The sequence below is a fragment of the Phytophthora sojae genome (genome assembly GCF_000149755.1).
Source record: "Phytophthora sojae unplaced genomic scaffold PHYSOscaffold_6, whole genome shotgun sequence".
In the NCBI taxonomy this organism is placed as follows: domain Eukaryota; phylum Oomycota; class Peronosporomycetes; order Peronosporales; family Peronosporaceae; genus Phytophthora; species Phytophthora sojae.
This window is the reverse complement of record NW_009258120.1, coordinates 2404544-2418427: the sequence shown is the minus strand read 5'-3', so window position 1 is coordinate 2418427 and position 13884 is coordinate 2404544. Positions and strand designations below refer to the sequence as shown.

Genomic DNA, 13884 nt, shown 5'->3' with positions numbered 1-13884 from the left:
TTCTGCATTTATGCATATGTTCAGAGGAAGGCGCGAGCGTTAGAAGACCCAACTTCCTGTAATGCGGTGAATAAAGCCAGATCTCTTACCTCGGATGAAGATGACTATTTGCGTCGCCCTTGTGTGATGGCCCTTCGAATGTCGCCGGGTGAACGCCGAGGTTACTGGAAGTATTACACTCCCTCCAAGTAGTTCAAGCCGTCGAAGGCGACCGGTGCGGTCAACAATGTCCGTGCCGTCCTACTCTTTGATACTGGAGCCGAAGTGTCGATAATCGACTCTACCTTTGCTCGTAAGGTGGGTTGTGAAATTGATACAACACAGACAATGGATTGTGTTGGTGTGGGGGATACTGTGTACCGCACAGAAGGCCGAGCAGAAGTCAAGCTCAATCTGGCTGGAGAGTTGGTGTACAAGTTCCGTGTGTAGGTTGGAGATCTCTCAGGACAAGACGTCATTATCGGCATGGATTTTATGGTTCCTGCGGGGGTGAGGTTGGACCTGGCTGACGGAACGCTCTGTCTGCCGGACGAAGTTCGCACGACCGTAAGCCACTGTATAGCAGCAAGGCTGGCGCGGTCTACGCAACGGGATTCCATGAAGTCGGTCCTGGCCAATGGACAGAGATCTCACTCAAGTCCCACAGCAAGCGGTTTGAACTGTGGGTAACGAGAGGGGAAAAATGGGTGATCACGGTGGTGAATGGTGGATTCAGTAACAAGTCATACCTCCGGATCACCAACATCAGCACGAGCCGCCTGGTACTGGATCGTTTGGTGTGTTTGGCAATCTGGTTACCCGTTGGGCGGATCCCGCGTCGACCTGGATTCGCTAGGAAGGATTCAAACCGCTATCGGGAGTGGTAAACACTTGCGTTCGAAGCAGCTGTGAACACTGGAGATGCAAACGAAGCGGAAGTTGAAGAGTCTGGACCGCTGGTCGAGCGTCGTAGCTACCGGACTCCGACTGCGATTTTAGCACGGCCTCCACAAGTGAAGACCGTTGAAGCAGCAGCAACGTCAGAAGAATGCACGCGACTCACAGTGGACGACACACATCCTCAAATGCAGCTGATGAAAGTTCGACTGATCCGACTAGGGTGACCGAAACCGAGGAGGACGTGATCTCTACCGATCCCGGTCAGGTGATCTCTGGTATGGACAGCGATGACTCCAGTCTACCGCGTACGGAAACTCACGCAGGCGAGGAGAGCGGCCTATCCTTTACGAACACCGGTAGGCTTGGCGTCGACTCCGGCAAATGTGGCTGAGGCCGAGCTCCGCAAGGAGTTCCCAGAATATACCCCTGACCTCATACCACAATCCAAAATACACGCCGCGGCCACCGAGGAAATGGTTCATCGCACGTTGTCGGTCATCGTTGAAAGCGACTGGAGCGATAGCTGTAGCTGTGCGTCCGAAAGCGCTGAGTCTACTGGTAGCTGGGGTAGTTTTGACTGGCAGACCGACGACGAGAAAGAAGAGGAGCCGGTGAGCGGAATGCTCCCAGTGACCCAGGTCGAACCAAGCCAAGGCGGAGATGCAACCGACATGGATGAAGCGAAGTATGTTCATGAAGGGGCCAATCTCACTGCGGAAGACATCGAAAAGGAGATGGCGGTGTTACCAGAGATCTCCCTGACGGCAGAAGTTAAAAGGGAAGATCTCAAGGTCGGGGATCCAACTGAGAACACAGCAGAGGAGATTGATCGTCTGCGTGATATCATCTGGGAGCGGCGTCACCTTCTCATCGGCAAAGGGAATGCTTTACCCCCTGCGGCAACGGGGGCGATCTGTGACATCGACGTTGGTGGTGCACGACCGGTGGCTCAGCGTTGTCGCCGGATCCCGCCTCAGTTCCGTGAAAAGGTGTTCCAACTCGTCAGGGGGCTACTGGGGGCGAAGATTATTCGGATCTCCACTTCTCCTTGGGCGTCTCCGATCGTTATCGTCGTCAAGAAGAACGGCGTGGACGTCCGACTCTGTATCGACTACCGTCTGGTCAATGCTCTGACACGACTGATGATCTACCCCATGCCGTTGATTGACGACCTCCTCGAAGATCTCGACAGTTTGCTGTGGTTCCGTTCTCTCGACATGGCGAGTGGGTTTCGGGTGGTGAGTATGACCGATCGAGCCCGAGAGATCTCCGCGTTCATTACGCCGTTCGGCCTGTTCGAATGGCTGCGAATGCCGTTTGGTCTGAAGAATGCCCCCCAAATCTATCAGCGGCTGATCGACAATGCGTTATATGGCGTGCTGCGGATCTAGCCGGGTCAAGCTCGCGCGGATCTCGTCAACATTTTCGAGGAAGGTGTTCCTGAAGATCGATCGCTGCCGTTGGTGCTGGGGCGTCGCTCTTACATCGACGACATCTTAGTTGGAGCAAGCTCGTGGGACGAAGTGTGTGAGAAGGTCAAGAAGCTCCTAGAGGTTTGTGACCGCTGGAATCTGTCTATTAGCGCGGAGAAGAGCAGTTGGGGTATGAGCAAAGTCGACTATCTGGGGCATCAGATCTCCGGTGAAGGCCTGTTCACCAAGCCGAAAGATTTGGCAAGTCTGGAGGCGTTGAAGTTTCCCTAAACGCTTAAGGCTCTCCAGTCATTCCTCGGCAGTCTCAACTACTACAATCGCTTCATCGAAGATTTCGCAGTATATGCCACAGTGTTGTATGAGTTCGGAGATTCCGATTTCATCAAGGGTCGAGCCACAAACGTCAGCGGAAATCACGAGGCGACTGTGAGATGGGGCCACGCGCTACGAGCCTTCGATACCCTGAAGTTCAAGATGATCAACGCACCCATGCTCTACCATTTTGCCCCAGAGTTGGATCATGTTGTGATTGTGTACAAGTGGGCGATCTTTGCCTCTCTCGTTCAGTGTCGTGATGGAGTGTACGTACCCGTCAAATTTACGAGTAGGACACTGCGGTCTCACGAGATCGGGTACGACATTGTGGAGAAGGAAGTACTGGCTCTGCTAAGAATCCTCGATAGCTGCTTCACCATGCTGAGTGGTCGACACATCCGAGTGCTCACCAGACACACGACTCTCGCATGGCCCTTCCGCGCGAAAGGCTTGAAGGGACGGCTAGCTCAGTGGGCGGCGCTGCTCTCCCCCCCATTCGCTAGAGATCGAACGTTTATCGAAAGGCGAAGATGAGCTACTAGGTTTGGTTGCCGCCAGTATCACTCCGCGCGCAGAGATGGATGCAGCGTTGGAGGAGATCTCTCCGCAGAAGAAGTCGACGAGAGCATTGGCTATCCCGATGCCGACTTTTACGCCCGGAGAAAACGTTTGCGTCGTCAGCTTTGACGGATCGGCCAAGCCGAAACGAGTTGGTGGAGCTTTCAGCGCTGTGGTATGGGATGCTCCTGGATGGAAGGTTGTCAAGGCTGAATCTGGCTATTTACCGGACCTCACTGTGAGTACCATGGCCTCCTTCTCGGACTTCGTTTGATTGCCGATCTCCAGATCGACCGTCTCATTGTGTGTGGCGACTCCAATTTAGTCATCCGCCAACTGCGTGGAGAGATGGAGTGCAAGTCATCGGGACTCCAGCTCTTGCGTGAGAAGGCCAGAGTGATTTTGCGGTCTTGGCCGCAATGCGAACTCATCCACGTAAAACGCGATTGTAACCAACCCGCGGATATGCTGGCGGGACAGGCGCTGCAGCGTGGTGCCGGGGTAGTTGTCGAGAGTCACACCGACTACACGGACCTCGAGACCTTGAATCGACTGGACGAGCTCCTCAAGACGCGCGAAGAACGTGACGCCCATCCGAAGGTAGGCGCTGTCACGCGAAGCCGATCTCGTACTGTCGCACCAGCCGTGTTGCAGGAAGACGTCGTCAAGCAGCTGTGCTTGGAACGTATTTGCCGTGCTCAAGACGAGGAGGTGTGGATCTGGTCACTGAAGTGTTTCCTGCACGGTGATCTCTCTCAGATCTCGAGCCGTCAAGCCAAGACGTGCAGTAAACTGGCTGACAGTTACGAGGTCGACGAGCATGGCCTCTTGATGTACTGTCCAGTCGAGGGGCGCGGTGGTGATGTCGAGGACCGTGGATCTATGGTGAAACTGGTAATACCGAGTACACTCCACGAAGATCTCCTGCATCATTTCCACACAAGAGTGGAGGGAGGTCATCAGGGAGTCAGCCGAACATTCCAAAAGCTTCGGAGGCATTTCTACTGGCGAGGTATGTTCCGAAGTGTGCAGAAGTATGTCGGGGAGTGCGTCGACTGCGAGACGGGAAAAGGAAAACCCACCTTGCGGGGGCGATCGCCGGGCAATATCGCCGCTAATTACCCTTTCCAGGTCGTGGCTATGGATCATATCCCCACCCTCCCGAAGTCGTTCAAGGGCAACTCAGAGCTCCTAGTCTTCGTGGATCTCTTCACCGGCTTCGTTGTGGCAAAGGCAAACGCGGACAGGACCGCACCAACAGTGGCTGAGGCATACGAGGAATGCGTGTTTCGGCGGTACGGAGCCAGCGAAGTAATCAGGCACGACCAGGAACCGAGCTTCATGTCCGACTTTTTCCGGTCGTTTAATGCGCTGCTGGGCCAGCGTCATCGATCTACGCTCGCGTATAGACCTCAAGCAAACGGCACAGCGGAGCGGATGGTCCAGACTATTTCCAGATGTACGTTGAAGACGAGAACCAACAGGACTGGGATGAATATGCGGAGCGGTTGGTGTTTGCGTTGAACACATCGCACGACCGAGGACGCAAGGACACGCCATTCTTTTTGCTGCACGGGTGGGACCCTAAAACGACTATTGAGGCATCGTTGGCTGTTGGAGGGACCGGAAGCTGAGATCTCGACCCACAGAAATGGAGGTTCAAGATCCAACGCCAATACCAACGTGCTCAGACAGAGACTCGTCGTCTCCTCGCCGAAGCTCGTGAGAGTCGCGCGGAAGCCCACAATGAGAACGTACCGGAGTCACCCATTAAGGAGGGATCGCAGGTGTGGCTGTACCTCGACCGAGTCAAGGTCGGATACGCTCGGAAGCTCGCTCACATGTGGCATGGGCCTTTCAGAGTCGCCACCATGGTGAGCGACTACGCTGCCAAGCTGGAAATCAGCGGGACTGACTACCGTTGTTCCCTATCGTACACATCTCGAAGCTGAAGCTGGTCCGACAGTTCCCCGAACGACCCGCCGAAGATCTCACTCTTGATGAAAGCGAACGATTTGACTTTGACGAAGAACTTCTCCCCGAGGATAGCTGGGAGGCACAAACTCGCGGTGACAACGAGTATGAAGTTGAAGAGATCTTGGATGTCAAGACGGAGAGACGCACCCGCTACGGTCGACGGCTCAAGGAATATTTGGTGCGTTGGAAGGGCCACGCGGAGACGAATTGGGTCAAGGAAGAACACCTGAACTATGGTGGTCTGCTGTTCGACTTCCAGCAGAAGCGACGGAGCCGGCAGAGGTTCCATCTGATGCAATCGCGTGGAGAGGCCGATATCGCCGAAGAGTGAGGCGGTGTTGGGGGGTAGCGTGGTGGACGCTATCCGTAATGGTGGATGGTATTTGTTGCACATTTACATTTGATTGAGTGGAAGAAGAAATGGAGAGAAGAGCACGCGATGGAATGGAGAAACGAGGTTAGTTGTGATGATCTGGTCGGACATTAGAATTACGACGAACGAGTACTCGGGGGCGACTTGGAGATCCAGCCCCGTGTCGCAGTGCTGGAGGCACCTGGGGTGCGAGCGCGCGTCCGACGGCTGCTGAAACGCGCTCGCCACGACGCTCTGGGCCTGTGCGATGGTGAAAACCGGCACCGTTCGTGTCGGAGACTACCTTCGCGTTCCGTCGATTTTGGCCGGATCGCTGTCGCCGCCGACTTGGAGATCCAGCCCGGTGTCGCAGTGCTGGAGGCACCTGGGGTGCGAGCGCGCGTCCGACGGCTGCTGAAACGCGCTCGCCACGACGCTCTGGGCCTGTGCGATGGTGAAAACCGGCACCGTTCGTACCTTCGCGTTCCGTCGATTTTGGCCGGATCGCTGTCGCCGCCGACTTGGAGATCCAGCCCGGAGCCGCAGTGCAGGAGACACCGAGGGCGTGAAGGAGAGGTCGGTGGCTGTCGGACTAAGTGCAGTCCTACGCCTGGAGTTTGTGCTATGGCCTTGATCACCACAAATCACTTCCCAGAATGCACGGCTACCTACGACATGCCTTCACATCTCCAGTTGGGGAGATCTCCCAGTCATGACATTGACTGTGTACAATTAAGTTGTGGGGCGGGAGTGATATGAAATGGAGTCGAAGCCGGTGTATTACGATGTCGATAAAGAAGATGCATGCTCGAGGAGACTACCCACTAGCTACGTACATTGGTGAAGGAAGAAATGTCGGATGCTGGAGATTTCCGGTGGTCCTCCTAGGTCTGTTCAACTGACTCATGCTAGGCGATTGACGAGGGCGCCTTGAACTTGCCTCGAAGGCGCGTGTGGATGGGTTCGTTCATCGATGGGTGTTTGGCACGAGCGTTCCAGTAGAACAGGCGCCACGGCTCCGCCTCGTCAGTCGTTCGTAAGACGTGTAACAGATCTCCAGAGGCACCAGAAGCTCCCTTAGGGAACCACGGGCACGTTCCGATCAGCGGCAGGAAGAATGGCTCCAGAAGAATGTCCAAGTCGCACAAATGAGCCTTGCACAGGCGGGCCACCTCTTCGAACACAGGCAGCAGCATCTTCATAAAGTGGGATCTCCGATTCTTACGATCCGAAGTGAACTTCACCTCCCAAGACTCAGCGCTGGCCTTGGAAATGGAAATCTCGATGGAGTGGGTGATCTCCCAGAACACAAGCGCGCCACGATTATCGTTCCGAGTCAGCACATCGCGGATGATGGCCAGAAGAGGTTGGAAGCGGGGATCTCCAATATCGAACGAGACTGGGTCGGGCATGTTATCCAGGAAGATCTTCCAGGGACTCGCTTTGTATAAAGCTTCGACCGAGGCTTGTGGCCAGGGCCGATAGTCAGCAGGAACGGCCAGCTCCCCCTTCTTAGGGTTGCACACCCCGGCGGGTAGCAGCCAGTCGCGTGGTAAGAACTTCGAAGCGAGGTCTTTGGCTGTAAGCTGGTCAAGGCGGTGACCTGCAACAACCACCCACAGCCACGGCGTGACATCGGCAGGGCGCGCAGCTTCGCTGGACTCAGGTGGAATTGCGTGCGTGAATGGGCTTCGGGCTGATACAGAGATCCACGGGCTGTCAGACGGAGATCTTTGAAAGTCGCTTGTCTAACAATGAGGAGGAGCTACGTACCCATCGCCGTAGAGGAAGACAACTTAGCTGGCGCTCGCAACGGCGCGCTTTGCGCGCTTCAACTGTGACGTTGGATCAGAAGAGAGATCTCCACTTCGCTTTGCCGAGCCAGACGGGAGCTGCTGCGAAGATGTTCGCGCTGGAGGATCAGAGGAGACAAGGCCCGTGGCCGTTGACGCCAGTGTGGCAAGAGACGAACTGGAACAGGCCGACGCCACGCATCGTTCCACCTCAGGTTGCGGAGTCGGCGCAGGTACCAGATTGATCAAGTTGCGCAACGCTCCAAGGTGTTCCTCACGCTCCGCTAGTTTGCTGCGGAGATCAGCAGAAGAAGCCTGCTCCTTCAGCAGCGACTGTCGACTCGCATCCAGCTCCGCCTGCAAGTCGTCGCGAGCGAGGGAGGCCTCCGCTCGCTCTCGTTCTACAAAGCAATAAACGCACAGGTCAGCACAAGAGTCAACCCGCCACATTAGCACGCGCGATCATGACCTGCAGCCACTGCGCGATCCTGAGCTGTTGCGAGATCAGCCAGACGATGCTCCAAACTGTTCTTGAAGACGACGTTCTCACGCCGTAGAACGGTGTTATGCTGAGTCAGCCGAGTGATCTTCCTCTCCAACTCCTCCAGTCGCTTCCCAGCCACCTGATGCCGCTATGCGAGATCTGATAACGCTGTCGCTGTGGAGATCAAGGCGTTAGTGATGCAACATCAACAACCTCAGGACTTGGGACGACTTACCACCGTCTTGCGCCTTCTTCGACACCGCCGCCGCTTCTCATCGTGCTGATTCTGCGTCCTCACGAGCTTTGGACGCATCCAAGCGAAGGGCGTCCATCCGTGGCGCTGCTTTGTTGACCAGCGTGCGCGATTGCGCCAACTCGGTCTGCAACCTGTCGATTGTCGCCTCCGCTTGGCGCAATTGATTGCGAGATCTGTCTCGTTCGGCATTGGATCGTTGCAGGGCACGTCCCGCGCGTCCGTCACTAGTCCGATTATCATCAGTGGCAGCTTTGCTGGCAGCCAACAGTCGGCCACCTGGAGTCACCGATGCAGTGGGAGGAGGGGTCCAGGTAGCCTTGATATCTGCCAGCTCGATCATCCAGATCTCCGAGGGCGATCTCCAACTGACTGGGGACGACGTTAGAGGGCGATGCTGCAGCGGACAGAGTGACTTCATCGGCATCAGCTGAGCGAGCGGCGACCCGTGCGAGATCTGCGCGTACTTGTTGTTCAGCAGCTTCGGCTTGCTGACGGCGTTCTACTTCGGTGTTCAGAGCCTGCTGGAGATCTCGGAGACGACCGTCGGCTTCGTTGCGCACGCGTTGAACCTCCAGATCGCGATCATGGATGGATCGATGAAGCCTTGCAGTGTGGCGACCAGATGCTTCAAGAAGATCCTGGGCGACGTCAAGACGGCCCCGGAGATCCAGCACCTCGTGATCGAGGGCCGCGGTGACTTGAGCAGCCTGGATAATGCGCGCCCGTTCCGATAGAGATGGCTGCGAACCGGAGTATGGAGCCGCGGCCGGAATAGATCGACCAAGGGAGTGACAGGCGGTGCAATCACCCAGGCTGTAGGTCGACGACGGGGCAGCACTCAGCAGAGGGACGCCGGCGGACGACGACGAAGGCGACGACGTGGGTGGAGAAGCAGACATGGTGCAGGAGCTCCACGCGTGGCAGCCACCTGCTCGATAGCCTCACGCGAAGAGAGGGCGGATGTCGTAATGCGGGTTGAAGGATTGTGAGGCGATGGACCCGGAGGTTGCCCGAAGGTGACCCGAGAGTGAGCCACTTGAATTATGGGACACCCTAGCTCGGCATCCCGTATAGAAGGCCGGCGACTGATTACGAAACCCGATGGCGTATTTACGGAGATCCAGAACGGGGAGGTCTGTAACAAGGACGATGACACCGCACGGAGACAGCAGATGACGTCATGAGGTAAAGGCGTGCAGCATACTGGTTGGTTGGTTGGCCGGCAGACGAGCCGCTGGTAGATAGGCAGTTCAGTTCAGAATTTCCAACAACGAGACAAGGTACTTCTTCATATTAGTCTTTGTGTTGTGCGGTTAGCGCCTACGTGTGTACTGTGACTGTTTCCTACCTACTTGCGAAGTGTACTCGGGGTTCTGGATTGATTTGGCCTCCCCGGTAACCTTCTAGTAGCGTAGTGTGTTGCATTGTCTGGACTCAGGAGATCAGCTCTCAGTGTTCGACAGTAGGACACTCTAAACGGTTTAGTAAGGTATTGGTGTGCGTCTCGCACTTTGGTTTGAACCCGCAGACTAGCTGCGGCACGAGATCTCCAGTAGATCTCGTACATATTGTACAACAAGTTGTCGTACAGTGGGAAGAGTTACCTCGCTGTACAAGTGCATCCGCGACAGAGTTAACCTAAGTCTCTGCCTGCGAGTGTAAGGAACCCCATATTCACCCCTTCATATTACACGTCTTCTAGGAATTACGCTAGATAAAGATCCGAGTCTTGCTACAAGGGTACACAAGGTGAGGCCTAGAGATCTCGGGACTAGTTCTCGTTGTATTTGGGTATTTGGCTTGCAGGGGTAACCCCCCGTAGTTGCAGGGCAGGACACGTGTGGGAGTTTATTAGTTTTTTATCTGAGGGACTCCACCACAATAGTATGGAGGCGGAAGGAACGCTGAAAATCACGAAGGCTCGCGACTTGTGTGAATCGAAGTAACATATCGCTCTTGTTATTCGACAGATTACCAGCATCGTCTTGATCGCGGAGAGCTACGAAATGCCGTTGGTCTCTATTAGATTGTGGAGTAGTATTTCTGGTACGTGAAGTAGAGCTCTTTGTAGTCGTCCCATTTACCAGCATTCTCCAGCCTGATGCTGACGTCGCCAGGGGAAAGACCGTAGGCCTTCCAGTTCTTGAATCGCTTGAATAGCTTCACTCCGCTCATCATCTGCTTGAGCTTGGACTCCGCAAAGAGGTTCGCTCCGCCAGCTCTCTCTTCCTCTTCCCCGTCCCCTTCATTCTCCTCTTCTTCATCATTCTCGTCTTCGTTTTCCAATTCATGGATGCGGAGGGATCTCGTTTCGTTGCCGACGTGCTCGTTAACTTGGAGTGAGCGAGCCAGGTTTGTTGACTCCAACGCCGAGACGCCCGTAGCGTGGTTGGTCGTGAGGAGAATGGTGGCAGCAGCTACCAGTAGCGCGAAGGACATACACATGGTCTTGTTCTGGGTGTTTGGCGACTTGAGAGGTGGGGAGCAAATTTCGAATTGAGCCTTTAAACCACTCGAGCCTCAGCGCCGCGGAATCTGCGCGCCATACATACCCTGTAGTTCATTCCGAGTCGCTGCGATGGTACCGTAAGTTTTGCCAGCTTTGAATACGGTGCATCAGAACGGGATTTGAGCTACTGTAGGGCAGTTGTACAGGAATTGTATTACAGCACAGCAGCGCAAACTCCGATTCATTACAGCTCAAAGCATGCTTTCGGCGACAAGCTAACCAGGCAGCAGCAATAATAAAGAGGGGTGATCAGTCAGTCAATGCGATTTGTGAGGAATCGACCGAATCGGGGCAGCAAGCGAGCAATAGGTAGGTCGCCGTCGTTACAAAATCAAGTTGCAGGCGTCAAATTTGGACATTACATCGCATAACCCCAGAAAATAAACACATTATACATTCTGAACCGAATCTCAGTCTGGCAGCTTGAAGCTGTGCAGTATGTACCATGAATAGCAGTGTGAGTTCATGCAATGAAATGAAATTTGCGGTTATGACGGCTGACTACGCCGTCGCCGCGCACTGCTGCAGCGCCGCATACGGGGACTCCCGCGGTAGCAGCCCAATAGTGTGAGTCCACGTAGATCCGCCACGGCAGATCGAGCAGCCAGCAAATGGACGCATGATATTTCACAGTACAAAAATAAGAGCAAGCGCTAAAATTCAAGAACGTCTTCACGCAACGCTCTTCTGCGGCAAGCATCGCGCTATTACTACATAGTACTACTAGTAGTAAATAAAGTTTTCTACTGTGCAGGTTTTGGAATACAGTAAAAAAAGACCGAACTGCGAACACCGCGGGCCAAAGCCCGCAAACCAGTAGAGGCGTCAACTTTGAGATCGAAATCTGACGATCATACGGTCTCAAAGCGGCCTCAACAAGCTAATAGGAAGGAGCTGCACCACATCAAGCGAGACTATCACTACCACGACGCTATCCGCTGTGGTTCAGCAGCCCGCCAGGTTCCACGGGTACCGCATGCATCACAAAGTAGTCTTAGTTAAAAGCACCGCAAGTTCTGTGTCAGAAGGAGAGAGATGCAGGCGATGCTCGGCAACTCAAGCAGCACATTTACCTGGCGCAAGTATGCCACTTGTTGGCGCTATGCTAGATCAAAAGTGTGAAGCCAATCGGCCTCGAGCATGGGGCCATGGGCCAGCAGACTTCATGTTCGTCACGGCAAGACATCGAGTATATACAAGTGCAGCATACACCTACCAAGGTCGTCGTCTCATAGCCCTGGTTCTCCGGCTAAATGGTAGTTGCTAACGACTACCCGGTCCAATCCGTCAAGCATACAGTAATAGCCAACATATCTGTTCAAGCCATATCCACACCATATATTACGCCCTACGCTGCTTAGCTTTCGCCTCTTCCCATTTAGGTTTGGCTGTGATCTCGATTCGCCGGACCGCAACCTTGTTCTTCATGTCTGCTCGAACGTGCACAGGCATCACGCGTTGGAGTACAAACGCAAGTATCTTAACAACTTTCTCCGCACAGTGCAACGTACCATAAGATACCTCCAGGCGTGCTTCGCTGTCACAGTCTTCGCCGCAGCCCTCCACGCACATTCTTTGGCGTGGGCATCCACGCACAGCCCTCGCAGCGTCTTCCAGCCATCCAGTCACTGGCTGTCGTCCACATCCCTCCAGTGCTTGGCTGTTGGCCGTGGCTACTGATTGTCCAGAGGCACAGGTTAGATGTACTCGCACCCCGAAGCCATGGCAAACACACTTACTTACACGTCATCGAGCAGGAGTAACATGGCGCTTTCTGTTGCTTCTTCGGCTTGCCTTCCACGTTGGATCTTTCAGAATGAAGCACCTTTCGCACGAGCTTCCGGCCGCGTTGGACAACCTTGACAATTTTACAGTACGAATATATTATCCCAACTAGAAATTTTGCGGTAAGCTACTCAGTAGAGGAAATGTGTCGTAAATTACAAGGTTGCTCAAGCAACTTTAACAGAAATATAAGGTTGCTCCAGCAACCTTCTGGGATTTTTTATGTTCCTATTAAGGTTGTAAATGCAAAATTCCAGTACCGGTAGGCACACACCTTCTAAACCGTCCGAAACAAGTGGCTCAAATCCCGTTCTGATGCACCGTATTCAAAGCTTGCGAAACTTACGGTATTAATACCACCGTGTGGTGCCAACGGACACGTGTTGAAGCATACTTCGTACATGTAGACATGCATACCATCCGAAGCGGAAGATTTTTTTCATGTCCGTATTCTGACATGACACCCCCAATACACAGCAAATCGTCCATAAACAAAAGGATAGGCGACGCAACAACGATGTAACATGACAGCGTGAGCAGAGCTGACCGCGAGCTTGGCTGCTGCATGCTCGGAGTTTCCAAACCTCACGAGGTTGTGCAAGTGGGTGGCCGGTGAGATGAGGCCAATGCGCGCGGTAGATCGTGTGTTTATCCAGATTCCGGCAAACATCAGGCGCCTTAAGGCTCAGATCCAGCAGAAAAGTGGGTCATCACTCCCACAATCTTCAGACCAAGCGCCTTGTCATGACAGAAATTCTGACTCAGAAGAAGACCATAAAAAGCTAACCATCCGAAGCGCTTCCCATGAAATCCTCAAACTGTAATCAAGCCCGAGCAGATCTACGGACGAGCGGCCAGATGAGAACCACAGAACGCCCACGACTGGCAGTAGCGTGACCACCCCGACCACTGGAAGTAACCAGAAGTCCACTGCTTCATCGTCAAAGCAGGTTCGCTTCGGTGATGACGCGTACTCCACCCCGGTGCTCGCTCGCAAGTTTAATTTCGATGGCCTGTCAATCGACGAAGACGAGGAGGAAGAGAAAGAGGAGGAGGAGAGCGTCCTGAGTTTCCTCGGTGGATCTAGCGTTACCAGCGCCGAGTTGAATGATGCCTCTTTCGTGCGAGCTTTCGAACGATTCCGTCGCGAGCTGAACGCGCCCAAGCATAATACTGTCACGCAATCGCCGGTGCAGCAACCCCTTGCAAGAGAGCTGTTTCCGGTACAGGACATTGATCGCCCCGAAAAAGTTGCGATGCCGGTGTTGGAAGCAGCGCCTACCGATTCTACGCCCGATGCACAAGACCAAACGGTAGAATTTCCGGAACTGGAAGGTTTGAGTGTTGAGGAGTTGCAAGAGCGACGCAGGCAACTTTGCCTGGACATCCAGTCTGCAAGCGCACAGCTCGTGCTAAATTTCGGTGGGGTGCAGAGTAGGGCAGAAGACACAACGGACCGCTTGATGTCGCTAAGAGATGAGCTCAAAGCTGTCGACGAGCTGTTGAGCAAACTCTCATAATGCGGATAGGTGAGTATCTTAAT

The 13884-nt window shown here is 54.2% G+C and overlaps 3 protein-coding genes across 3 annotated transcripts; 1 reads left to right on the top strand and 2 right to left on the bottom strand.

Annotated features, from left to right (window-relative positions):
• Positions 1–6422: 6422 nt before the first annotated feature.
• Positions 6423–8946, bottom strand: PHYSODRAFT_335352 (hypothetical protein; the record flags this gene model as incomplete). The annotated part of the gene is made up of 6 exons (XM_009532728.1): positions 6423–7262; positions 7329–7708; positions 7777–7939; positions 8027–8092; positions 8145–8474; positions 8512–8946. 6 exons carry the CDS (start codon positions 8944–8946, stop codon positions 6423–6425), a joined length of 2214 nt encoding a protein of 737 aa, XP_009531023.1.
• Positions 8947–10069: 1123 nt separating this feature from the next.
• PHYSODRAFT_286631 (hypothetical protein) lies at positions 10070–10492 on the bottom strand (the record flags this gene model as incomplete). The annotated part of the gene is made up of 1 exon (XM_009532727.1): positions 10070–10492. The coding sequence occupies one exon, from the start codon at positions 10490–10492 to the stop codon at positions 10070–10072; it is 423 nt and encodes a 140-aa protein (XP_009531022.1).
• A 2258-nt stretch (positions 10493–12750) lies between these two features.
• Positions 12751–13861, top strand: PHYSODRAFT_303084 (hypothetical protein; the record flags this gene model as incomplete). Its single annotated transcript, XM_009532726.1, has 2 exons — positions 12751–12784; positions 13200–13861. The coding sequence occupies 2 exons, from the start codon at positions 12751–12753 to the stop codon at positions 13859–13861; spliced, it is 696 nt and encodes a 231-aa protein (XP_009531021.1).
• Between the last annotated feature and the right edge of the window lie 23 nt (positions 13862–13884).